The sequence below is a fragment of the Manacus candei genome, unplaced genomic scaffold (genome assembly GCF_025592945.1).
Source record: "Manacus candei isolate 608988 ecotype Guabito, Panama unplaced genomic scaffold, ASM2559294v1 h1tg000067l, whole genome shotgun sequence".
NCBI classification, from domain to species: domain Eukaryota; kingdom Metazoa; phylum Chordata; class Aves; order Passeriformes; family Pipridae; genus Manacus; species Manacus candei.
In genome coordinates, this window is record NW_026138115.1 from 10,570,927 (window position 1) to 10,597,078 (window position 26,152).

At 45.1% G+C, this 26,152-nt stretch overlaps 3 protein-coding genes across 19 annotated transcripts in view; 1 reads left to right on the forward strand and 2 right to left on the reverse strand.

Annotated features, from left to right (window-relative positions):
* Positions 1-13,124, reverse strand: part of TTLL5 (tubulin tyrosine ligase like 5) — a 137,319-nt gene extending 124,195 nt beyond the window's left edge. For 8 of the 12 annotated variants that reach the window (XR_007907607.1, XR_007907608.1, XR_007907609.1 and 5 more), the window contains exons 1-9: positions 12,574-12,705; positions 12,189-12,358; positions 8,425-8,534; positions 6,512-6,594; positions 5,600-5,706; positions 4,927-5,057; positions 4,427-4,509; positions 2,369-2,438; positions 1,991-2,075 (exon numbers count right to left, since the gene is read on the reverse strand). Coding sequence is in view for 8 of the 12 variants with exons in the window: in XM_051806739.1 (XP_051662699.1) it covers positions 1,991-2,075; positions 2,369-2,438; positions 4,427-4,509; positions 4,927-5,057; positions 5,600-5,706; positions 6,512-6,594; positions 8,425-8,534; positions 12,189-12,271 (752 nt within the window). In the remaining 4 variants the exon portion in view is untranslated. Of the gene's footprint in view, positions 1-1,990; positions 2,076-2,368; positions 2,439-4,426; positions 4,510-4,926; positions 5,058-5,599; positions 5,707-6,511; positions 6,595-7,576; positions 7,728-8,424; positions 8,535-12,188; positions 12,359-12,573; positions 12,706-12,878; positions 12,996-13,018 lie in introns of those variants that run through there. The other 4 variants (XM_051806737.1, XM_051806735.1, XM_051806738.1 and 1 more) reach the window with 4 other exon arrangements.
* A 19-nt stretch (positions 13,125-13,143) lies between these two features.
* Positions 13,144-15,697, forward strand: ERG28 (ergosterol biosynthesis 28 homolog). Of its 2 annotated transcripts, XM_051806746.1 has the most exons (4): positions 13,149-13,371; positions 13,551-13,641; positions 14,886-15,004; positions 15,174-15,697. In XM_051806746.1, exons 1-4 carry the CDS (start codon positions 13,239-13,241, stop codon positions 15,251-15,253), a joined length of 423 nt encoding a protein of 140 aa, XP_051662706.1. In that variant the 5' UTR covers positions 13,149-13,238; the 3' UTR covers positions 15,254-15,697. The 2 variants fall into 2 exon arrangements, with proteins under 2 accessions (XP_051662707.1, XP_051662706.1); XM_051806747.1 differs by lacking the exon at positions 14,886-15,004 and having other exon boundaries at positions 13,144-13,371.
* A 359-nt stretch (positions 15,698-16,056) lies between these two features.
* Positions 16,057-26,152, reverse strand: part of FLVCR2 (FLVCR heme transporter 2) — a 38,839-nt gene continuing 28,743 nt past the window's right edge. Inside the window, exons 10-11 of one of the 5 annotated variants that reach the window (XM_051806743.1) lie at positions 23,235-23,331; positions 16,057-17,739 (exon numbers count right to left, since the gene is read on the reverse strand). In XM_051806743.1, coding sequence (XP_051662703.1) covers positions 23,248-23,331 — 84 coding nt within the window. In that variant the 3' untranslated portion in view covers positions 16,057-17,739; positions 23,235-23,247. Of the gene's footprint in view, positions 17,740-23,209; positions 25,625-26,152 lie in introns of those variants that run through there. The other 4 variants (XR_007907612.1, XR_007907611.1, XM_051806744.1 and 1 more) reach the window with 4 other exon arrangements.

Genomic DNA, 26,152 nt, shown 5'->3' on the forward strand with positions numbered 1-26,152 from the left:
TTTCTCAAAGGTGCATAGCAGGACAAGAGGTAACAGTCAAACTGCAACAAGGGAAATTCTGGTTAGATATAAAAAACGCAGACACAGTGACAATGATCAAATGTTGAAACAGGTTGTCAGGAAAACTACAGAAATTCCATTCTTGGAAGATACTAAAAACTTTATGGTATAAGGCTGCAGAGCATGTACCCAAACTTTGAAGGTCTGAAGAAGGAGGTTGGACTAAAAAACTCCAGACTTCCCTTTCCACCTAAATAATTTGATGATTGTGTCTTAAGGGATTCACCAGAACTGTCTAATCAGTGTATTTCAGCAAGAAGAATATACTTATGTCCTTCCTCATTTACTTCCCCAGACCTCTAATATTGGACTGGAATTGTTAAAACAAAAACAAACAAACAAAAAACCCCACATCCCAAACCATACATGGTCCCATTTACACTTCCTCCTTCCCCACCACAAGGAAAACATGTTACTCTACTGTCAGAGATAAAAATGCACACTTATCCTCAGAGTAGAACACTTGTGTTTATACAGATGGATTTTTCCAGAAGTAAACTCCTACAACAAGATCAGCAGAACCACCTTTAAGACATTAACGATGGTGCAAGTCCTATTTTGAAGGCCTGCTATGCACTGCCCATTCTGAGAACATCCTACCAAAAACTCCTTTTTCCCCTCTCCACTTTCCAAAAACATGCAATATTAGCAATTAACAATTTAATTGCCAATTCTCAAGAGAAAAGTCTTGCATGCCACATATGCTTAAGGCTCCCTTTCTAGAGTGAATATAGTTGTCAAGCTTTCCACTGATGAAGATGAGCTTCTCTGTTCTGCATCCCCTTAGGGAAACAATCTCTTCACATTATCATTGAAGGCAGAGGCACATCACAACACACCTGAAGGGTATTCATCTGTTTAAAGGGTGATATTTCTTGTGGGATCATTATTAATGTATTCTTTGGGATTCATTATCTGCTTTGGATAAAGATAATTTGGATTGAGTATCTACCCAAGTCAGAACCACGGCAGGCACGAACCCTAGAGATATTCATTCTGAATACATCATATGCGCTTATAAGACAGATACAGCATTACTTAAAACTGTGCAGAAGACAGTCCTAAGGTGCTCTTTTCTCTAACATAACTATAGTTAAAATTCTAATCTGTTGGAAATTCAGAGGGGTGATTGCTTCAAATTTATTACTTACAGCACCAAGCCTGTCTGAGCTCAAGACACATTTGTACAATGCTCTCAGGCATATGGTGCGGTTCTCGGGGTGTCCTGCGCAGGGCCAGGAGTCAGGCTTGATGGTCCCAATGGGTACCTTCCAAATCAGCATATTCTATGATTCTATAAATATTTAGCTAAACTTCTGTGATGAAGAGAAACAGGTCCTTTTGGTAGATAAGTACTCTTCCTGGGGAATTTTTGGTATCTTTCATGAAAATTAGTATCTTGCAGAGTGAAACCACTGAAGTAGTCTAAACTCACTTACTGGATACTGCAGAAAATACAAATACTGACTTAGTATTTAGAAGAGTAGTTTAAAGTATTAAAACAATCACCAATACAGCCATCAACAGTTCTCTGACTTCTTTTTTAAGATAAATTTGAGAAAGTCTGGATTCCCTTCACCTTGGAGAATGAAGAAGGGGCACGAAGGCACCAACAATCCAAAGAAGTTTCAAGAAGAATCCAACCTTGAGAATGAACATGCCAATGATGATGTGTTTGGCCATTCAACCCTTAAGAGTTGAAAACTTGCTTTATTTATTACATATGTAATAAAATTCCTCACTCAAGATCTAATAATCTATATAAAGAAAACTGATGGGAAATGGCATGATGAAGTATCATATATATATAAACTCTGCAGAATTCCCTAACTGGCACTTCCCTCATTTACTATTGTTTCAGGGGTACAGATCCAAGACATGTCTGGATCATCAAGTGCAGGTACACTGAAATAGAACAGTCGCCCCCTACCTGGCCAATCCTTCCTCATAGAGATAGATGACAAGTGGATCGTAGGATGTAACCAGAACATAGAGGCGCACATCGAATTTGAAATCTGAAATACAGTTGTCAAGAGTCAGTGACTGCAAATATCTTTCAGACATCATATCCAGTTGAGGAATTTCAACAGACCCTGAGAGGAATAAACCATTATCTGCTGCTGACATAGGTGCCTGAAGCTTTCCCAGTTGAAAGGCTTTCAGGTTTTAAGGAATTCTCTAGTTACATTTTTCTGGTACTAGTCAAAGCTAGACCACTCAGTTATTCAACTAAATTACTGTAAACGTTAAAGAGATCCTCAGATGCAAGTTGGGGGAAGAGAGAAAAGCAATTCCTAAGCACACTCACCATCTATGAGCAGGGGATTGTTGATGTAACGAGAAACCAGGATGTTGTCTTCCACAACAATCTGGTTTGGCTGCAGAGGAACAGAGAATTCAAAAGTGAAAAAACAGCAGGCTTAAGGAATAAGATGACAACTAGACCAAACTCATAATTTTTTCCAGTCTTGCCCTCCTAAAGCCACCCTGTACCAATCACTACATCTGGGGAGGGAAGAAATAAAAACAAAATGAAAAAACTTAACAGTCAGACACAACATATTTAAGGTAATTAGATCATAATCAGAAGTCTGGGAACGATTACGTTGCCAAAAAAACCCACCCATTGAATCTTCCAGTGTAATGTTCCTTAGAGTAGAATACAGATTTAACAGCCAGGTGGCAATGATGTAAAATAAGCAGGAAAAAAGACATATCTAAGAAGTGACTGTTATTCTGTTTGCTCCTCAAGGGTTAACCAAACACATAAAGGAGGGGTTTAGAAGACACTGGAAGGAGCATGTAGCTACAGTTGGTAAGGAAGTCACAAGTGAAGAAAATGATTCCTCCTTTATAACAAATCCTGGGCTGGTATCCAACCTTCTTGCCTACATGAATAAATACTGTCTACAGAGGCTCAGTTCAGGGCTCCTGTGCCAGGAAGAAGCTACCCTTTAGGCTCAGAACAGAAAGCTCTAACTATGACAAATATACATTGTAATGTCATGGGATCTGTTGAAAAGGCTTTTACTTTTTGCTGTATGCAAGCCTTTCTTGGGACCAGTTTTAACTAGTCGTACAAACAATTTCTTGTACATTTTCTTGTCTTCAGTTTGCAAAAGAGCCAAGATAACCACATGATTCTGCCTTTATCCAATTTTGCATGTGTTCAGCCACAACACCGGCATCACGAGCAGGAAACCTAAGCATAAAAAGTGCATTTATACAGTGTGAGAGAACAAGCTAAACTTCCCTCAGCACATTACACAAAAGTGACATCCTGTTCTATTATGGATCAGAGAAATGCAAAGGTTTGTTATTTTGTTAGTGGAGGAGGGCCTCTTTTAAAAACTTTCAGGATGAGATTCTAGAAGACATTCCTTTAATGGCATCACACTGAAGGAAACTGGCTTGTGGGTTAAACTAGCTGAAGTTTTTCTGGAACAGAGATAATACACAAAGGGATATTGTCCCAGAAGGGTCTTTTCCCCAGGTCATGGTGAACTGCCATTGAGCCTGAGCTCATTCCTCCCTTTCAAGCAAAGAAAACTGAGTGCAGCTCTGGAAATACTTACCTCATACACTTGGCGAATTGCTCCCTTATTTTATGGGAAATGATCCAAGTAGAGAACAGATGAGGCAGCATGACCCCTTCAGTGCAGGGAATGCTAAGGGGCTTTGAATGAGTGGGGAAAAAAAAAAAGACTCAACAGTCAGTTTCACTGCTGAGAATATTTATTGGAATCCCCTCGTGTATTTGGCTCCTTTTCAGATGTGTTTGTTACCTATGACAACCTAACTCCCTGCAAAGCCCAATAAGAGCAGAAGACAATATAACCAGCATATTAGTTCAAAGGACTACCCTCATTACACCTCAGGAAGGGCACACTGGCCTTTAGATAACAGCTTTAAGATTGACATACTTCCTACTGTATAAGGTTTCCTTTTAACTAGTCTTTTTCATGGGAAAGAGGGAGACAAGGGGTCTGTTTGAGGACTGTTCAGGTCACACAGGGAAACAACTAAGGAGAGTTCTAGAAATCTTCCCAAGGCCAGCCTACTGTCAGCCACAAGGAGAGCATGAAGCAGCACAGCTTCCCAAACTCTCTCAGGGAGTATAAACTTACTCGTAATGAGCTAAGACTTGAAGGTAGATTGCAAGATAAGCATAGCATACAAAGAAATAGACTGTTTTTGGTTACACAGCACAGGTCCAGGTAGGCTTTGCCAGCTGCTCAGGGCTGTTGAACTGCTTATCAACATATGCTTGAAATTCAGAGTAGGGACAGTGGTTATGTTGGCCTGGAAGCCAACATAGTTTTGAACACAGCGTTACCGAAGAGCATTCCTTTTGCTGAACACTTACATTGTTTATCAGGTAGACACCTCGACCCCTGGAAGAGGCCACAGGCTTCACTATCCATGGTCCTCTGTCCTTAGAATAGGTATCTGGTTAAAGGAAAACAGCACAAGTCTGAAATATCTTCCATTTTGCTTATTTGCAGAGAAACAAAAATCAGGAATGTTGCCTATATTCCTAAGCCCTAAGACTCCTTTTGGCACTTCTCTCTTCAGTTCTCCCAGATGTTAGTCAAGGATATTGTGAAGCTGATCATCAACAACCCTTTGCACATAAAGCTCGATTTTGGAGCCTTTGGCCCACATCAGCTTCTTGAGGACTTACACAGGCACAGAGCAAGCAGCAGAAAGAAATCATGTGGGCTTTTTCCATTGTATTTCCACTTTTCTTTAATTTTGTCACCTTAAACGCTGGTATAATCAAAAGGCTAGGATATTAAAAGTAATTCCCTTTCCCCCACCCAGTTATTTTGCTTTAGGTCTGGGCATCACTAGCCATTCACTTACTGCAGAAGTCCTGGTACTCTGTTGGGAGGATAAAGGTCTGAGGTAAGATATGGAATGTCTTGAATCCATGGGCCAGCTGCATACGAGTGACATTCCTGTACAGTCTGTCCTTTCGTGTCAGTTCATATGACCTGAAGTCCCAAAAAAAGAGACTGTATCTATTTTTTTTCCCCAACGTTACAGCAACTCTTTATCCTAGATATTAAAGTATCTTAGATATTAAAGCCCTATAAGTTGTCTAAACCCTAACCTGCAATACTCATTAGTTTTACTGTCCTATCGCTGTATTAATATCATTTGTAGCACTTCTTGAAATTCCCAAGACAGACTGAAACACAGTAAACTGTTGGAATGCTGGTTGCAAACCTTAAAATGGGACATATGACTATTTGTAACTGAAAACCCAAAGTCCCAAATACTTTACTTACACCATCAAATAAAGAAAATAAAATTAAAAATCCAATAAATCCAATATTTGGGCTACAGACAAGCACTTCAACTCAAACACTATCTCCCCAAAACCCCAAAGACCATTTAGAATGAAGACAGCATGTGGCACAGGCCCAGTATGTTGGGACGTTATCATGTATACTCTATTTTTTAAGGTATCTATATTCAAAGTTTTGCAAATCATCACAGAGATATTCAGCAAAACATGATATCAAGGCCTTACCTAGGGAAATGATTGACTTTCTGAATATCTGTAAGGGAACGCAGCAAGTAGGGCTTCAAGTGTGATCCTGTCCACATGAGATTATAATCAGTGCTATTAGGGTGAACCTAAAAAGCAACATAAACACACATACAAAACCACAGAACTAATGAAAAGCAACAGCACTGGTCCTTAGGTCTATGAGACCAAAGTAGTTCTAGTTTAAGACCATCTCCTCTACGCATCTCCAACATAAGAGTAACTCCAGCCAAACTCCTGCCCTAAGCTATTTCCATCCTGGGAAATAACCGTGTCATATTTTTCTAAACAAACTTGTGAGTTGGTTCTTTTTGTAAACTATTTAAATCCAATTTTTAAAGCGTTTTTTATCTCTTCAGGAAACTTGTGAGACCAATTCCTTAATCTGGTGTTATTCAGAAAAAAATCCACCCTAAACACACGTCTCAAACTGTCATTAGGGGCATACAGGAGACTTTTTAGAGAAAGATAGGTGATGGAAGAGAAATGTGAAACTCTACACCAATACTTCTGTGACCTTGTAAAGGCTGAGAGATTAATTCCTTCAGATCTTTCCAAGGGTATGAAATGAGGCTTTAAAAGCAAAAAGATTAAAAACACATTACCAAACTTCATCATCCATTTTTCCCCTAATTTTGCAGGCTTAAGACTAAAGGGTACTCCTTTGAGAGTGCAGAATCATGACATATTTTCAGTCTGACCGTCAGAGTACTTTAAAAAGAAAAAAAAAATTCTCGAGGGGGTCCACAGCAGCTTCCTGGTTCTAACCCTGCAGAGTAAAAAAAAAAAGCCAACCCACAAACAACAAAACACAAAAAAAACCTAGAATAACATCATCGTCATCATCACCTCCCAGCCCAGCACATAACCAGATGAGAAGTCCATGGTACTCACCTCATGGAACCCATGGGCAGTCAGAATGCTTCGAACCAGCCGGCTGTCTGTTCGCACTATCTTGTAGGACATGTGGTAGCGCTCTGTTAAGAGGCAACAAGACATGATATTAGAGTCTACACCTAGAATAATAAACCAAAGTTACTCATGTTATCAAAGAAGAGAAAAGGACTCAGCATAGTACAACTGCATTTAATTCACAGAGAGTAACAACACATAACAGGGAAAGGGTGATAGGAAATGCCTATCCATCTCTTGGAGCATTAACTCCAATGATGTCATTGAACTAACTTATCCTTAGTTATAAAATAGTTGCACCACTGAACCCTACTGTATCAAAATAAAGCACAGGACATCCTAACAAATACACAAAGTATTTTTTAAAACATCCCTGTATATAGACTGCTTTATAACACTCCAAACATGATTTTAGCTGTTTCTTCTCTATTCAAGATCAGTATTTCTAGCTAAAAGTAACCTTATGCCTCTTACTGACACGGCTAGCTTATATGATCACCTTTTAGATCACAACAACCCAAAATAAAAGACTGAATTTTTGTTTACACCTCATTCACCTGTATTGATCTTCCAACAAATAACTGCAAAATGTATCAGGATATAAAGTAAATAGGACAAGGAGATAAAAAGATAAAATCAATACCCAAGTAGAAAGTCATAAAAACAAAAGCAGTAAACTCTACTGGAGGTATAAGGTAAACTGAAAGCAAGTAGCAAGACTAGAAGCCAGTTGTCATATAAAACAATGTGGCAATCCATAAAAGTTCCAAGAGAGAAGAGACAGAAATGGCAATGCTAGAATGACTCAAAAAGACACTTTAAAAATTGGTTCAAACTCAGAATAAAAAGGTGGAGATTAGATTAAACCTCAGGAAATATGTTCTATCCACAAAAATAAGTCAAAAGAGTAAGAAGTATCATAATCTGGGACCAGACAAAGCAGAAGGAAACTTAATGAGTTGCACTATTCAGCAGTAGACTTGTTAAATCACTTGAGAAAAAGCAGAAGAGACTCCACACTCCAGTTAGAATACAAGTTACAATTACCATCGGCTTCTGCCACCATCCACGTATGTTTCTAACTCACATGAAAAGGATCAGGAGTTTCCACATATAAATCACCTTCTCCACCCCTTACCCCAGTGAGCCAGAAGCATTTCTGCTTGGATAGCATATTAGAAATGAAGGCATCAATTACCTAAGAAAGGAAGAAGCAAGAGAGGAAAGAAGTGTCAGCACCTTCACAGAAAGAAGATTTTAAGGTTTTCTCCAACTCAGCACATCCAGAATACGCACCCAGCTGTACACACCCAAAAGTACTAACTCTCTCAATCCAAAGTGATTGTTTTTAACAAGCTAGCCTCTTATTTAGAGGCTCTCCCTTATTTGACACAAGACAGGTTTGGTCTCCCAGTTCAAGTGCTGCCAGCAATCATTTTGCTTATGGCCTTCTCTCACTTGTGAGGCTGTAGATGCACAGATCTGTTACTACAGCTTATTACTGTTCATACAACTGTGGGGCTGGCTGCTTTATTTCCCAGTGAAACCCCCTCAAAACTCACTGCAATGACTGATTTTAAAGTTCTTAGCTATAGTGAATTTATATTCTGGTTCTAAATTCCAGCATAGCCTCCACGTTCAATTTGAAAGCAGACAGTTCCAACTCACAACACATCAAGAACCAATGGAGGGACAAACACAGACACTTGTCACAATCCAAAAACATCATACACATTCACCAGTGAATCAAGCATTTCTGAACATCTCAGTCCTCAGAGACAAGAGAGGATTGCAATTTCCTTCCTACCACGTCCTCTGTCCTCTTCCACACCACAAAGAGAAGAGACTTTCACCTCATGCCTTCAGGCCAAAACCTGCCACAAAGTAACACCCACCTCCAATGAGGCGGAGGTAGCTGTCCTTGGTCAGAATGGCTTCAGCATGAAATACCAAGACAGGGATCCGCCTGCAGCCACCACCGGTCCACTTGATACACGGATGATCCCTGAAATGACAAGACAGTCAGTATAAGCAACTGCTGAGCCTCATACACGCAAACAGCTACTTACAATGAGGACACAGCAATTCTCGGTACTTGCCCATGTTTGCCTACCTAGCCTTTGGGCAGGACACAAGCAAACACACCATGGCAACAGAAGGATGGTGAGGAGGATTGTAAACACAGCTAAGTGACTTGCAGCTTGGATGTGGAAAAATACATGTAACATTCTAATTGTTGTCTATCCTCGTGTGTTTGACAAGTAGGACATCTGTGGTCAGATAACACAGGATCTAATAGACTCTGAGGCACCCTACTGAACATGCCTGAAATTCCTGTCCTGTTGTGGGAAAGGTCAAAGCATAGTGGTAAGCTACATCTGCAAGAATCCCTGAAAAATAGGTGTGAACAGCAGCTTCAAGTGACTCTCTAGCAAGGACCAAGCTCCACAGTGCCTGTATCCCTGCTCGCGTGCCTCTGCCCAGGTGCTGCTTTGGGGATCCCACAGTTAGCAAGGTAACGAAAATAAATTTACTCTCTGCATTTTGGCTATGATTTCATGGTTGCTCCCAAGCCCTGCCTGTGCTGACTTGCATACACACACACACACTAGGCATCTGTGGTGGTTCCAGGTCCCACCCTAGCTGGATACCAGGTACCCACCAAAGCCACTCTATCACTCCCCTCTGCAACTGGGCAGGTGAGGAAAAAATATGACAGGCTCATGAGTAGAGAGAAGGGCAGGGAGAGATCACTCACCAATTACCATCATAGGCAAAACAGACTCAATCTGAGGAAATTAGCTGAACTTACTACCAATCAAAATCAGAGCAGGATAATGAGAAGTAAAACAAATCTTAAAAACACCTTCCTCACCACCCTCCTCCCTTCCCAGGCTAAACTTCATTCACAGTTCTCTACTTCCTTCCCCACAGCAGCAAAGGGAGACAGTGAATGGGGATTACGGTCAGTTCATCACACGTTGTTTCTGCCGCTGCTCAGGGAGAGGAGTCCATACCCTGCTCCAACATGGGGTCCCTCCCACGGGAGGTAGTCCTCCACAAACTTCTGCAGTGTGAGTCCTTCCCATAGGCTACAGTTCTTCATGAACTGCTCCAGCATAGATCCCTTTCCACAAGGTGCAGTCCTTCAAAAACAGGCTGCTCCAGCACAGGGTTGCATGGGGTCACAAGTCCTGCCAGTAAACCTGCTCCAGCATAGGCTCCTCTCTCCATGAGTCCACAAGTCCCTCCCAGGAGCCTATTCCAGCACAGGCCTTCCACAGGGTCACAACTTTCTTTTGGGCATCCACCTGCTCTGGCTGGGTCTCCTCCAAGGACAGCCCGCCACACTGTGGTCTTCACCACAGGCAGGGAAATCTCTGCTCCAGTGTCTGAAGCACCTGTTCCCCTCTTTCTTCACTGACTTTGGTGTCTGCAGAGCCATTCCTCTCACATATTCTCACTCTTCTCTGAGCACAATTACCTCTGCACAATAACTTTTTCTCTGTTATCACAGAGGCACTATTACCATCACTGATGGGCTCAGCCTTGGCCAGCACCAGATCCATCTTGGAGCTGGCTGGCATTGGCTCTGTCAGACATGGGAGAAGCTTCCGGCAGCTTCCCACAGAAGCCACCCTGTAGCTCCCCTGCTAACCTGGCCACGTAAACTCAATACAGCATCCTTGGTACTCAGCTATAAAGGGAATCTTCCAGATCACCCTCTTTTTGGGTTGTTCTTGCCAGCCTGAGTTCTGTTTAATTCTTATTTATTTTACTGAGTACAATTTGGGAAAAATCTCATGAGCTTTCACAGCTACAGTTCTCTGAATGTATAGCCTGAAAACAGCATCTATAATTCAGGATAAACCACAACTGCTGGTATCCACACAATCAGCCCTTGCAATGCAGGTTTCAGCCTCCAATTTCAGAACTGCAAATCAGTGCGGTCTGCCTGGTTGTAATCCTGGACTCTGAAGTGCACAGAAAGGCACTAATGCAGAGTTTGAGAGACTAGAACAAGCTTGGCTCAACACAATGGATAAACTTGTGTGTTCTTCCTTTTTAATTCCTGTCAGATACAGTGGAACGCAAGTCCAGAATTCAAGAACAATGTCCCCAGTCCGCCACTCAAGCCACAGGCTCTGGGATATGGTCATCAGTTCTGTGCAAAACAAATAAGACAGCATTGGGAACTATCGTCTCCTCAGAGGAATTAAGAACACATCAAAGAAATTTAAGACCTGTCACATGAAATTCTAAGATCACCCAAAGGAAACCTGGCAACCTCCATAAGCAAAAACAGGTTGCTTATTACTCACTGCGCAAGGAGATTAAGAAAAAGTTAACAAAAAACAGAGACTGAGGAGTTGGAGAGACATCTTTATCTACACTAACAAGAAGAAATACAAAGACTGGCAGAAATACACAGAAGCATTTGTCTAAAGAATGTGCAAGACCATTGTCTGCCAAAGGTTTGGAGAAACCAGAGAAGACAAAACACTTCCAACACTTAAAACACATGAACAGAGATAAAAGGGCAGTATTCTGGTGGTGGTGCATCTCCATCCCACCTCTTCCTAGAGCTAGAACAAGGGCTCTTAAATGTAGCCTTGGTCTCTTAACCAAGTTATTACCATTATCACCCAGACAAATGAACTTCATAGCACTCCCATGTGCTTCCACTACCTCTAAAATATAGTTTAAAAAACCCCAAAACCTACTACTAGGGTGTAATTAGCTGTTAAGACTGGAAGGGACCCAAGAAGCTTCCAGATTTTACACTACAAGCCAGAGCCTTATGTAAGTGGGAAATGAGCTGAGGTAAAAGGACAGGAGTTTATATTAAGCCTGTCCTGAGGATTTGCAGCAAGGCTCAATCCTCCCACTGACGGTCATTCATTTCTAGCATAACCCTTGGCCACTTGATGCAGACACACTTTTAAAGTTACCTTCTAGGTGAAGTCAGTTCTGGACCTTTCCATCCATGATGATCTAGCAAGTCCAAGTCAACCACTTGGTATGAACTAAAATTCCTCTAAATGCCTTCAGTTGCTGCAGTTTGCAACTGGGCACTTAGGCACAACATGCACCCAAAAGAAAACTAACAGGACATGTTACAGCTGAAAAGAAAAGGGATGCCACTCTGGCAAAGAATAAGGGAGTAACTTCTTCATAAGCAAAGATAAAACAGGTTACTAAACAAAGCTGGAACAAACATAATTACTTATACTAGTAAGTAACATGAACTCTAGCAGTTGAGTTCTCACAAGACAGTTTTTTGAAAGGACATAGAACATTGTATATTATTCTACTGTACAGATTTCTATTCTCTGCAGCAGTAAAGCTAAACCAAACCAAACCAAACAAAAAAGGACATAATCAAAAAAGTTCCCAGCTTAGGAACATGACAGAAAGAAATCAATGAAACTGCAGACTTCAGAGCAGCCAAGGAAAAACTGCACATCCAACCCTGGTGAATATGGTGGTCTTTTAGGCTACCAATGTAGGCAGCCTGCCCACAGGCTTGAGGCCCAAACCAACCATCTCCCACTTTATAGGTAGGAGGGTAAGAAATGCATCTGTCTTTTCAGATTAGTACAAATCCTGCAGGAAGCACAGACACATAAAACAGTTCAAAGGGTTTTTCCCTACTTACTCCAGTCCATCTATAGCATCTTCCTCCTCCTCCTCTGAGGATGAGCCAGTTTCCTCCAGATCTTTAGCCATCCCAACTGGCATTTCCTCCGGGAGTTTTCATACAGCCCAGTCTCGGTAACCTCCAAAACTCCTTCCTGGAGGTTCAAGGGCTCTTGCAAGAGTGGTCACCTGCAAAAAAGATTAAAAGCACGAATGCACAGCTGAGCAGGGCAGCAAGAGAAGCGAGATAACTCCCACCTCCTACCAGTACATACTTCTCGCAGGACAATCAGCCAGCGTATTACAGGCTGTAAATCACCTCCTAGCCAGGAGAATAAATGAAGAACCATCACCGTCTAAGAGATTACTCCCCACCTGCCCATGAGGGCGCCTAGAGCGCCTACCGCTGAAGCACGTCCCGTCCTGACCCGTCCTGTCCCGTCCCTGCCTTGCCCTGCCCTGCCTCTGGCCGCAGACCCGCGCCAGGCCGGCCCGGCCCAACGGGAAACGCCCGCCGAGACCACCCCTTCGCCCGGGGCCAGCCGGACACCGTAACGCCTCCACCGGCCCAGGAGCGGCCCTCCGGTCCCAGGGGCGGCTGCGGCCCGGCCTACCCCGCCCCAGGCCGAGCACGGCGACATCCGGCGACCCCAGAAGCAGCAAGAACGGCGGGGACCCGCCCGGCAACAAGTCGCTGTGCTCGCTGTACCTGCCCCGCGCAGCCGAACCGGGCACACCCAACGACCCGGCCCCTCCCGCCGCTTCCCCGTTACTACAACAACCGACGGGCGGCGGCCCCGCCCCGGCGCGCAGGCGCCCCCCGCCGCCGCACTGCTCAGGCGCGCTCACCGCCCCCCGCCTCCGTCCGCGAAGGGGCCGCGGCCGGGCCCGGGGTAGAGGTGGGGCCGCCTCCCTCGCTGAGAGGGATCCGATTGGCGGGGGTGGCCCTTACGTCACGTGGCGCGCGCGTGGAGCGGAGCGCAGCGGCCAATCGCAACACCGGGCGGTGTCGCGCGCGGGGCGCTGCGGGAGCGCCGTCGGTAACGGGCCGAGTCCGAGCAGCGGGAGGATGAGCCGGTTCCTGAACGTGCTGCGCAGCTGGCTCGTCATGGTGTCCGTCATCGCCGCCGGGAACACCCTGCAGAGCTTCCGCGATCACGGCTTCCTCTCGGAGAAGCTGTACACCGCCAGCCCCGGCCTCGGTAAGGGTCGCGCCGGCCGCCCCGGCGCCTGGAGCTCTCCTTCCAGCCATGGGCTTTGGGCTCTCCTCTGGTCCCACCTGTGGGGCCCGGGACCCGCCTACTGCGCCGCGCCGGCAGGACTGGGGGCGACAGGTGGGGCCATGCGTGGTCTCCATGTGCTCCTTCCTTCCTTTGCGCAGTGAACGAGCTCCAGGCTCGGACCTTCGGCGTCTGGACTCTGCTGTCGTCAGTGATCCGCTGCCTTTGCGCCATTGACATCCGCAACAGGACGTAAGTAAAGAAACGCCCGATTGGTTTGCTTACTAGTCATAGCCTCAGCAGCTAGCTTAGAGGGCAGCGCGGAAGAGGTGGGAAATCAAAAGCTATTCCTAAACGTCCTGTAGCGTTGACAGCCTTCCCCTGAAAAACCTCAAACACCAGTGCAGGATTTGCGTGATAGCAGCTGCTCCCTTCTGCCTCTGTGGGGACAGCCTGTGCATTTGATTTCTGTTCTTAGCTCAGGCAGAAATCGGTAGATCTGAGAGCTTCTTACTCTCACAAGTTTCTGAGCTCCAGCTTGAAAGCGTTTTCTGATGGTGTTTGTGTTCTGTTGATGAAGCAATTGCTAATGCTGATGCTCAATACTTTTTGTACTATGACAGCTCAGCTGAAGACTGTGGCAGGTTGAGGCGCCCCCTTGCAGTGGCCTTAACCCACTGCCTTCTTCCCTACACTCTTACCTGGGGCGGAGGACAAGGCCTGAGGTGCAGCCTGGTGCTGAGGTGGGAGGCAGGCCATTTCTCCCTGTGCTAACAGAAATGTTTCTGAGAGGGATTTCCAAGCAGGCTGACTCAGGGTCTGTGCTAGGCAAAGCCTTTATTGGAGGTTGCTAGAACACACTCTTTTGTCACTGCTTCCCTAAGCTCCACAGCAGAAGTCACTGTTTACCTGGCAGCACATCCTTGGACTGCCTAGGCTTGTCTGAGGTAGGGAGGTGCAGGGATTCAATTATATGTTTTTAGGGTGTGGTGGCAACACCAAATCCCATTAAGTCGGTTGTTCCTTTGAGGGATTTGATCTTGGATCTCTTGGACCTGCTCCCTTTCATCAGCTGTGGGCCCTAGGGCATAGCAGAGCACAGGTGGGAAGACATGTTGGGTGATGCAGCCTGGAGTCAGCCAAGTCCTGTCACCCCAGTTCTCTGCTCACCCTGTTCTCACCCTCTTTTTGTGCTTTTTGTGAGAAGTTGCACATACTTCTCACTTCACTAGTGCCCTATTCGTGCTCTCCTCTCTTCACCTGCCTTCAGGCCAGATAATGCCTGTGACTTTCAATGTACCACTGAACACTCGGCCCCATTCTCCCCTCTGCTGTTGCCCAGGGAGTTTTTGCACCTCACTAGGCAAGGGACCAAGTGCCCTCTGTGCTGACAGTGAGGGCAGAGGGGACAGCATGCAGGTTTGCCTCTTTTCCACTCAGCCATACTCATGCCCATAGTATGATATGATAACCTGCTTTCTTCTGCTCTCCAACAGCCTTTATCACATCACGCTCTTTACCTTCTTTTTGGCCCTTGCTCACTTCCTCTCCGAAGTCTTCATTTACCACACTGCAGCCTTGACAATTGGAGTTATGGCACCTCTCATGGTAGCAAGTGAGTATTGCTCTGTATCCTCCCCCCACAAACTCCCCTTGGAGCTATGACCCCCCAGAAAAACTCCCCATTCAGCTACAGGCTACAGGCAGGGATGGGATGGTGGGAGAGAATGCTTCATCTCTTGTCCAGCATTTTCTACACAACTCATCCTGTATCTCCATCACAGGTTTCTCTATTATGGGGATGCTGATTGGGCTGCAGTACCTGGAGGTAGAAGCACTATCACAAAACAAGAAGAAAAACTGAAGATGAGGGCTCTGTATAGGTCAGCGTCATCCCCGGTCTTCACTGCCAGACTTCCACTAAAGCTCAGCTGAACTTCTCCAGGACACCAGTCCCAGTGGTGGATCAGTGCTGGACTCTGTCAATCACTGTTCATTACCAAGTCTTTTTTTCTTGTCCAGGCAACATTTTAACTGACTGATGTCAAAGACCCAGAGGAGTTTGTGTCAAGCTTGTGGGGGGCATTTGATGACTGACTCCCCGGATAGCAGGCAAAGTCTCAGGCATGCCCAGTGCACTAAGGACTTCTCTCCCAGTGTAACTGTAGGGAGAAGGTGCAGGGCTATCCAGGATTCACTGAACACTTTGGACCAGAAAGAGAGAATAGGTGCTACCCCTGGCACTGCCGTGTAACTTGCATGTATGTGTTCATCAGGGGCCATTTCTAATAAATGACAGAAAACTGCAGCATGCTATGTTTGTCTTTCTGCTACACAGAAGTGGGTAGAGGATCAGAGCCTTGTACTGTATGTTGCAGGATACATCATCTCTCTTTACAGCAAACCTACCTTTGCCTGACTCCTTCCCACAAAGTTCCAGGTCTGACTGCTCACATCACACACGTGAAGAGGGTTGCTGCAGCTCTCCCTTCCGCAGCATGCTGGTGATAGCAAATTTGAACTGTATGCATCTGTGAGCAAGGACTGAACTACCTGTGTAGTAAACTATAACTGTAGAAGATGAAGAAAACATGAACAGGTTGCTTAGACCTAGACAAAATAATGCCCAAAACAGTGGGCTGCACACAGAAAGTAGGAAACCAGCAGGAACTCCTAGCTGGGAAGACAATTCACATGCAGAAGAAAGAGAGGAAAAACACGGAAGAAAAGAGCACAGCAGTAGCACTGGACAGAAAAATGATTTTTCCATTCTGCAAAACATTTCAGCCTGTTAAAAGAGCTACATGTAGATTGTTTCAAATATTTAATATGAATCTGTCAGGTTTCATTGTACACTTCCAATGTTTTTACATTAAAACTTCTATTTAAAATCATTCTAAACCCCCATCCTCAATCCCAAACTACCAAAGATAGGACTTTAATCATAGAATATGCTGAATTGGAAGGGACCTATCAGAATCATCAAGTCCAATACCTGGCCTTGGGCAGGACACCCCAAGAATCACACCATACACCTGATAGCATTGTCCAAACACTTCTTGAACTCAGGCAGGCTGTATCAAAATGCAATGTATCAAAGACTGCTATAATTTCACCCAAAAAATATTTTGTCAAAAATGGTATGTCAGAGAGCAGTATTTTTAACTGTTCCACCTCAGTGCAGTTTTTGTCCCCTCCTTCAAATGATAAATGAATAACTGTGATTTAAGGACACTTGATGTCTCCACCAGGGGTGGGACGCTGCAAATGAAGGAGAAGTGATGTAAGGATCTGCATTTATGTTTAGAAGATAAGCAGCATACAGATGGGTAGTGTCTATAAGACACAAATGCTGGTAAGAGGGCAGCTTCTACACTGGAGCAAATCTGGATTCCCATCATACCCCTCTCTATGGCTGTGAAAAGCAACACAGCCTTGGCTGGTTTTCTTAATATAACACTTCACAAAAGTTTCTATGTACTGTTGAAACATGCAAAAGGCACTTTTTTATTAAGATGGAAGACAGTCAAACTTGTGGTTTGACTCACTTCTATTACTAATGTAGTGATGAGCTAGGCTTAGGTTGCAGAACTAGTCTTGCCTCCAGGTAGAAGGAGGCATATTGGTATCTCTAAATTACTCCTAATGTATAGGGACATCAGGCCAACCCCAGTGAATTCTGAGCAGAGGTTTATCCAGACTAAGAGTGCTTCATCTGGGAAAGCCAAATAATAAAAACAGAGCTGGCAGTGGCTGATGCACTGCTTTTCACTTGCTGGTGATGTACTGAGGCCTCCACCATCACCTGTGCAACACAGAGGATCACAGGCACCGAGGCAGAGCAATCCCTCTTCCCGAGAGCTAGCTGAAAGCTCTTCCAGGTCTACTCACAAAGTGTGGTCCAGCTTCTGCATTTCATGTCCCAGTTTGCCTGTGAGAGGAGGCACAGCCACAAGCAACGTGCCACCCTCATGTGCTCAGCCCGGTACTGTGGCTTTTCTCAGCACATGTGCTTTTTCCAAGCATACATGGTGGGATAGGGTGGGACACAGTGGGTTTTCCCAACTTTTTCTACCAAGCAGCAAAGTCTCTAAAATAGCAAGATGCAAAGGTATAACTGAAGAGAGCAACGCCCTTCTTGTTTTGCTCTTTCACATTCTCCAGAAGCAGCTCACTGGGCTCCTGTCCTGATGCTTCCTCCAGACCATGGGGCACATGTCACAGGAGGGTGGTGCAGGTAGCAAAGATGGGAATGAGGAGGGCTGCATCTCCCAGCTCTGCCACCCCTCCATTTCACAACCTTGATTCCTCAAGAACTATGGGATTAGTGTAAGCTTCTGGCAACACTTTCTGCAAGTCAGACAGAAAAAATAATATGGTTAGGATCCTGGGTGGCCAGACTCAGGCTTCAGAGACATCAGCTGGCCAGAGTCTACCTAATTTTTAACTCCCTGCTAGTGTGCAGAAATCCCCAAAGAAGAATCACCATCCTCAGAGAGTGCAACTGGTTCCCTCTTCCTTTTCCAGACACTTTGACTGCCCAAACAAAGGTCCCTGGGGCAGCAGGGCAGTGCAAGGGTCCCACTTCCGTTAAGCTACTTGCTGCAGTCCTCAAAGCACTGCTAATACACTGTGGGGCTGGTACCTCCAGTGGTACCAGCCTCACAGCCAGCTCATCAACAACACTTTACTGTGACACAAGCTCAGCCTCAAAGCAGTGATTTGTAGGGCCAATTCCCTGGGCAAGGGAAGGCACTGGGAACTCCTTCATGCCATGAGGCAGCACAGTGTCTGTGCAAACACCAGAGAGAACCCGCATCCTGTGCATCCTCAGGAGGCTCAGCACAACAAATAGCTACTCTGTGTCCTTCCTCTGGCATGTGCGAGGCCTCAACTCCCAGACACATTGCTGGTTTGCTCATCCTCAAGTCTTTTTGTCCCCACTCACATTGCCCATTCAGGGCTGGCACCCTCGGTCCTGCTTCTTCCCTATCCCCAGCTTGGATTTATGGCTGGGATAATTCCACAGAGTTATGCCTTCTAAGTTCCTTACTCATATCTTAGAGAGCAAAGATACACAAGTTCTTTTTCTTCATAAATCCTGTAGAAGAACTAGCCTGATTACTCGAAACCTTAAGATGGAGGGAACTGTAGTTATTTCCCAGAGGAAAAGCAAGGAAAACAAAGACTGCTGCCCAATTCCCACCACTTTCACAATTCCAGTTCAGCCTTCCTGGCTGGAGCTTGATGAGCTCTTCTTCTGAGCCTTTCTAGGGTATGTTAGGATTAAACCCGAGACTTCTCTCAGGGGATTTCTGATACCTCTCCGAGTTCTGATTCTGCCCAGCTGTCACCAATTCAGAAGACGGCATGCAGACTTGTAAGGGTGAATGTGGAGCTTCCTGCAGCCTGGGCTCTGAATTGACTCACTGTGGGGTAAGACTGACATCTGAGGCAGAAGTCAGAGGTACATGAGAAAGAGGATCACATTGCCAGTGCAGTTCAAGAGAAGTCTAGGCAGCATGGAAGCAAGAGATATGAAACAGTTTCATTTTGAGTAGGCTCTTACACAAACTGCAGGTGAAAAGGTTTTATAGAGATCAGCAGCAATATCCCAAAGCAGAGGAGTGAGATCAGGAAAGCTTCAAAGACATGTCTGGGAGCAAAAGCTGGGAAGCAAAAGCCAGGAAGTGCAAAGAGGTAACTTCTACAAGCAGGAGGGGTAGGGGAATGCATGCTGTAATGCTACACTTAGGAATAAGGCAAAAACTGCATTTAGACTTGGGAAACTCCACTAGAATGCACTATGGAAGCACTTTAGCAACTCTGAACAGGCTTCCCAAGAACCTCTGGTGTCTGAGCACCACTCATCTGCTGTGGAGCTACAGGAGCAGACTTTTAGGAGATCAGCCAGTTTGCAAGGCTCCATCACCTTAGGAAAGGAAGGCTGCTCTCATAGCTGGCAGTCACAGTAGTGGAAAAGGGCACAGAGATGGCCTGCCTACGGCTTTGGGACAGTTGGAGAAGGCTATTTGCCACACAGTAAACATGAAAGGGAGGAGGGAAATTTGGAAAGCAGAGGATGGGTACATTGTTTGTGCCTGCTACACAAAATTCCAGCATGATTTTATTGGCAGTATTTCACTAGAGACTGAGCATGGTACAGCTTCCGAAGGAAACCAGTAAGCTACTGAGGGTGGATGCTTGTCCTAATGGCCTAAGCCAGCCTCTAAATCACGCTGGCTTTGGAAGGAAAAGCAACATGCTTTTGGGTATTCCACTGCAATCCAACAGATGCATCTTTGCATCCAGGCAAACATACAACCAGCAAAAAAGGTATTTGGCACTGATCGAGTCCTGACTTATCCTCTGTTATCAAGAATATGTTTCTCACACACACAAAAATCAATTTATCTACTACTCTATTAGATGGGCAGACAGGAGTCTCAAGTGCCCTGAACACACATTAATCAAATTTGCAAGGTTCAAAGAGGCCTAGCAAAGCCCAGTCTGAACAAAAAGACAGTCCTGCCATTCTAGAATCCTGCACTCTAAATGATAGCTGCTTTCCTAAAAGCCCTCAAAACTTAAAAGTATTTCCAAACAAACATAGCCTAAGACTTTTCTTGAACAATTCAATCCTAAATCAAAAGAAACCAAAAAGTATTTCCAAGCAAACATAGCCTGAGACTTGAATAATTCAATCCTAAATCAAAACAAACTGTGGCAGATCAGCAAAAGTGCTCTTTCAAAACGCAAAGAAACAATGACAGAACGTTTGCATGGATGCTGGAAACCAGGAGAAAATGAGCCCAGCCAGTACACAGTATGTTAATGAGTATAATGTGTGTGCTGAATCAACTGACACTACTACAAAACCTTAAGGCACAATGTTGGAATCGCTTCAGATGCACTTACAACAAAGGTAGAACACAGAGAGTCTAATTATCATGTAAAATAGGCACTTGATCCAAGTGTCCTGAGATTGAAAAGCTAACCCAGATGGAGCTCTGGGAACTGAGGTAGACAAAAGTGAGAGGATTGTTGGGACCATACTACAGTTTTATTAATAGAGGACAAGGAGTACACAATGCCATTAGGCTAATTTAATCTACTAACTGCAACATCTGTTCAAGTATAACCATTAGCAGGTGAGGGCACTGATAGAAGACAAACTGCTACACAGCCAATGGTACAGTGCTTCAGTGGGAAGTGTGAGGACTGCACAACTCTACGGCTCTGCATGATCTGCAAGCTCACAACTGACTCTTAAATGTCACTCTTCTCCTTGCAACAACCACAGATTCACAGAATTGTTTAGGTTGGAAAAGACCTTAAGATGACCCAGTTCAACTATTAACCCAGCACTGCCAAATCCACCACTAAACCATGCCCCCTAAGTGCCAAATCTACATGTCTCATGAATACCCCCAGGGATGGTGATGCAACCTCTTCCCTGGGCAGCCTGTTCCAGTGCTTGACAACTTTTTCAGTGCAGAAATTTTTCCTAATATCCAATCTAAACTTCCCATGGAGCAAATTGATGTTTCCTCTTGTTCTGTCACCTGTTAGTTGGGAGAAGAGACCAACCCCCACCTTGCTACAACCTCCTTTCATGTAATTGTAGAGTGCAAAAAGGTCTCCCTTGAGCCTCCTTTTCTCCAGGCTAAACACCCGCAGCTCCCTGAGCTGCTCCTCATAAGACTTGTACTCCTGACCCTTCACCAGCTTCATTGCCCTTCTCTGGACATGCTCCAGCACCTCAGTCTGTCTTGTCTGAACACAGTACAAGAGGTGCAGCTTCACTGAGTACAGGGGGATGATCCCTTCCCTAGTCCTGCTGGCCACACTATTTCTGACACAAGCCTGAATGCCGCTGGCTTTCTTGGCCACCTGGGTACACTGCTGGCTCATGTTCAGCAGCGGTCAACCAACAGCCCCAGGTCCTTTTCCAACAGGCAACTTTCCAGCCACTCTTCTCCAAGCCTGTAGCACTGCATAAGGTTGTGACCCAAGTGCAGGATTCTGCACTTTATCTTGTTGAATCTCATACAGTTGACCTCAGCACGTGGATCCAGCCTGTCCAGATCCCTCCGCAGAGCCTTCCTACCTTCCAGAAGATCAATGCTCCTGCCCAGCTTGGTGTTGTCTGCAAACTGAGGGTGCACTTGATCTCCTTGTCCAGTTCATTGATAGAGATATTAAAAAGGGCTGGTCCCAGTACTGAGCCTTGGGGAACACCACTAGTGACTGGGTGCCAGCTGAATGCAATTCCATTCACCACCACTCTTTGGGCTCGGCCATCTGGTCAGATTTCTACCCAGAAAACATTGTACCAACCCAAGCCATGAGCAGCTAGTTTCTCCAGGAAAATGCTGTGTCAAAGCCTTTACTAAATCCGGGTAGACTACATCCACAGCCTTTCCCTCATCCACTAAGTGGGTCGCCCTGTCATAGAAGGAGATCAGGTTAGTCAAGCAGGATCTGCCTTTCCTTGGGACTTGTTGGGACCTCATTGCTGCACAGCATTATTGAAAAATCAATAATGGATAATAATCTGAGGGTTGTACCAGGGGAGGAAGCTTTCTCTTCACATCTTTAACCCTGGCCCCAGGAAAGCAGCAGACTTCCCTAAGAAGTAGGTCCAATCTGCATACTGGGCCTTCTGTTCTGTTCAGAAGGGAGTCTCCTATGAAGATGACCAGTCTTTATGGAAGCAGTTTTGACACAGGGCATCAATACCTGAGCCTAATACTTGAGCTTTGCTTGCAGTGTCTGTTTTGCAGCTGAGATGTCAGTGGTAACACTGGTAACTGCACCAAGCTAGGTCTGCTGACAAAGGCGATGACATAAACTTCAGCCATCGAAAAAGTTCCAGTATACCCCAAGTGGGTTTGCCCAGCTCATGCAGCTACAGCTCCTCAACTACTTGGTCCCAAATCAATACCACACATGCACCCTGCTAAAACTGCCAGACTGCAGCATGGAGACAACTTCAGAAGCACTCAGCTTGGAGAAAAGTCTTTCCCTGCCCATGGGACTCTTACTCACACTTCCATCAAAGCATAGCAGCTTCATGGTCCCTGTAGCACATCCCTTAGTCTTAGCAGGATTAAGTCTGGATTTCCCAATGGATTCACTCTGGTTTTGCCTGTTAGTCCTGTTGGCTGTGGCACTAAGGGAAACACACTCTACAAACACCTTGAAAAGCAAAGGGTAGCAAGGTTAACTTGGCAGACCAGCCAGCCATGTGAAGCAGGGGACAGTGAGTAATAAAGCATACCACACCAAGCAAGAGCTGAGCAAATGACAAGTGCCACTGAGATTCACAGACCAGCAAGCACAGAGCTTTAAAATTTTCAGGAATTCTTATACCAAATGGCATGAACCCAATGACTCTCTTATTGCTAGATGTTTTTAAACTTCCTTCTTGAAGTTGGCCATGCACCTTGGCTGTGATCAAAGCCCACTCTCTACAGGGTTCCTTATATCACCTCCAGCCAAGAAACTGGACTGTAAAAGTAATGTCAAAGAAGAGTCTGCCAATGTCTGCACCTCCTCTCCCCAAGAACTGACTGATAATTCAGTTCTCCATTTAATCCAGCACCAGGCTTTGCCTCGCTGCACCTATTTGAATCTCTATGACTCTATCTGACATGAGTCTGGTGGGATCTGCACTATGTCCTTGGATGCTGTCTTGTCTTTCCTCTCAGATGAGTACCTGAGAAGGCCAGAAAGATTCTTGATACTCTATGGCCATTGCTGTCACCCCAGAAGTGCCATTGGCTTGGTGCCTGTGCCACCCCGTGAGTGTTCAGAGAAGTAGATTAGTGCAATTCTCCTACCTTGGTGTATAAGCTAGTGAGCAGGAGTGGGAATTGATGGGTTACAGTTACAAGCTACAGTCCCATAATCCATGATCTGATTGCTGCCTTGGAGTCTCTGTAACAACAGTCACAAGTCACCATCCCTGAAAATATGGAGGGAAGTAGGGAAGGAAATGAAAGTGGGCCAAAATAAGAAAGAGAAACAGGTAAAGGAAAAAACCAGTAAAATCACCCAAGCATGTGTAAGGCAGCTGTGCCACATAGAAAAGCTCCAATACCTTACTCCATCAGAACTCTCCACAAAAGCAGCACACAATACCAAAGCCCAGCTGGCTGATCCCTGGCTGAGCCATCCATTTAAGTGCCAAACACCAGATTCAGCCTACCTTCAGTTGGTTGAGCACTTGTGGTTGGTTGTTAAGCTTGAGAAGTAGCCAGGTGTGCTCAGCCATGTGGAGGCCACATTTGGGACTGTGGAGGGTGTCCATCATGACTTCCTCAAAGCATGACTCTCGGGGGAAGGAGTCTTGACTGACTGAGACCTGTTACCTCACACACATCCCTCTGGTTCTCTCTACTCTCAGTTCTGGAGGCTTTTAGGATTATAAAAATGACACCTGTGCCACCTTTGCTCTGGTTTCAATGCTCTCCCCCCTCCAGCAGCAAGCTCTTACAATAGTATTTAGACTGAAAAGATTTATACTAAAAATGGCTTAAGCAAAAATGTACAATTTGTCTGGTGAGAGAAATGTCTGACAAATAGAAATAATGCCTACTTAATACTAGTAGGCATCACCTTCACTGCCAAATGACCTTGGGTCCTTTCCTGGGCCTTCCACATACATGTTATGAATTAATTCACTATGCCACCAGCACCTCTCATTACAGCCCTGCTGCCTTAGGGCTTGCAGAGGATGGTTTGGCCTTACAATTCATCTTCTGCCTTTGACTTCAGAACAGTTAATGGAAGGATACAAGCAATTGGGTGTGTATCAAAACAGACTGGTCTTTACTCTCGCTCAACTTAGCTAAGTGTGTTCCAGTTAGCTGCATTCACTGGGAGAGCAGTTGTCTTCCAGCTTGGTCCTGTAGACCATGATGCTCACCACTGCTAAAATCAACCAAAGTTGTAAGCCTCAGAGCAGAAAAAAAAAGAAGAAATAATGTTTAAGTTATTGCAATGGGGGGGAGGGGACTCCTATATCCAAATTGGATAAGTTGTATAGCCTTTTTTCATCCAACTAGTCTAGAATTATAGGTACAAGAACTACTCAAGGTAGCATCAACTCCCTTACCCTACTGTACCAGGGTGAATTTATGCTGATACTTTTGGTCTGTGTTTGACCCTGCCACCTGTGAAAGCTTTGCTCTTTCCCTGCCAAGTTATGGGAAAACAAGCACTGATAAACGGGAAAGTTGTCCTTGAAGAGAGCTTCTTGTATAAACTGTTTTAATTGGCATTCTGTGATTGGCTAGTTGTCCTCCAAGGGCACTTGGAGGAGAAAGTGGGGAAGAAGATGAGGCAGGTCCCCCCCCCAGACTCAATTAAGAAAGACCCCCAAAACATACTGCGCGTGCGTCAGGGGATTTCCGAAGTTCTCACGCGTGCGCAGAAGAGATGCACTTACATAACTGGGAGGTGGGACTGAAGGCCTCTGGCTGGGCGGTGCTGGCCACACCTAGGAGGTTGTGGCCACTCAATTAACTGTATAAAAAGCAGATAGCGCTTTCTTTATGGGAGCTAACTTCACACCAAGGACAACGTTGCCTTTGGCGGGGACGCCTGCCAGTTTTGTGAACTTACTGACTCCCCAAGGATGCAGCTTCTGCTATGGGTCATTATAGGCATGCTAGGTCGGTAAGATAACTTTATAGGCAACAGCTGGGTAACTGAGAAAGTCGTGCTGGGGGCTTATTTCTCTCCTCCTTCCTCCCTTTTGGCTTTGTTCATTTTGTTGGCCACCTCTTGGTAATAAATACTTGCTTTATTGAGTTCTTATGGTGTCTGGTTTATCACGTGTCTGTATATCTCGGACCCTCCCTAATACACCCTACCCTCTGCATTTGTGCTCAGATAGTTCAGTAAAAATAAAACCAAAATAAAAATCAAAAAGCATGTATTTTGTAATTGAAAATCCACCTTCCTGAGCAGCTGGTCAGAGAAGACCTGCTTCTTGGACCTTCTGGTCTTTCTCCAGACTGGACTGGTTAGATTCTCTGGACGAGGGCAGCACTGTCTTCTGAATAGAGCTGACTCCAGCTGGCAGAGAACTGAGATTTACACACTTTGCTAGTCATGGTCACTGATGGCTTCCTGAACATTGAGTGGATATCTCTGATAACGTCGTAGAAGAGGAGCCCGGAGGATTAAGGAAAATAGCCTCTAACAACCAGTCCTCTCCCTTTCCCTGCAGAAAGAGCTTCTAAAAGTATGTGTGCAATTAGTTCACTAGAGGCCCCCTCCCACATGCAAACAGCTGCATTTATTGCACAGCATGTCACAGGGACATCATACCCCAAGTTCTGGTGAGGAGATATGAACTAGTAGCCTTGTCCTCAGCACTCTGCAAAGTGTAAGGAGCCAGGCTGCTCAAGCCCTCATTTGGGCTTTGTAACCCAGCTTCCTCCAGTCACATATACTGAACCCCACTTGGCAGCTGATGGCAGAATAAGAAGAATAACCCTAGGGGCCTAGAATAATAGTTAATCAGCTCTAAAAAAGGGCAAAGCACTGAAGGGCTGAACACATTTTCAGTGGAGAGAAGTGAGCACAGCACTTCTGGTTCTAGCCAATACAAAAATGTGTGAAGCCCTGCAGACTCCCAGAGGACCAGAGCCTATAGATTCTGCGTGAAATTAACAGTGAGCAAACACAGGCCTCAGCAGCTGGATGTGCTGGAATTACATCCACCTGTCTGAAAATGCCAACAAGGAGC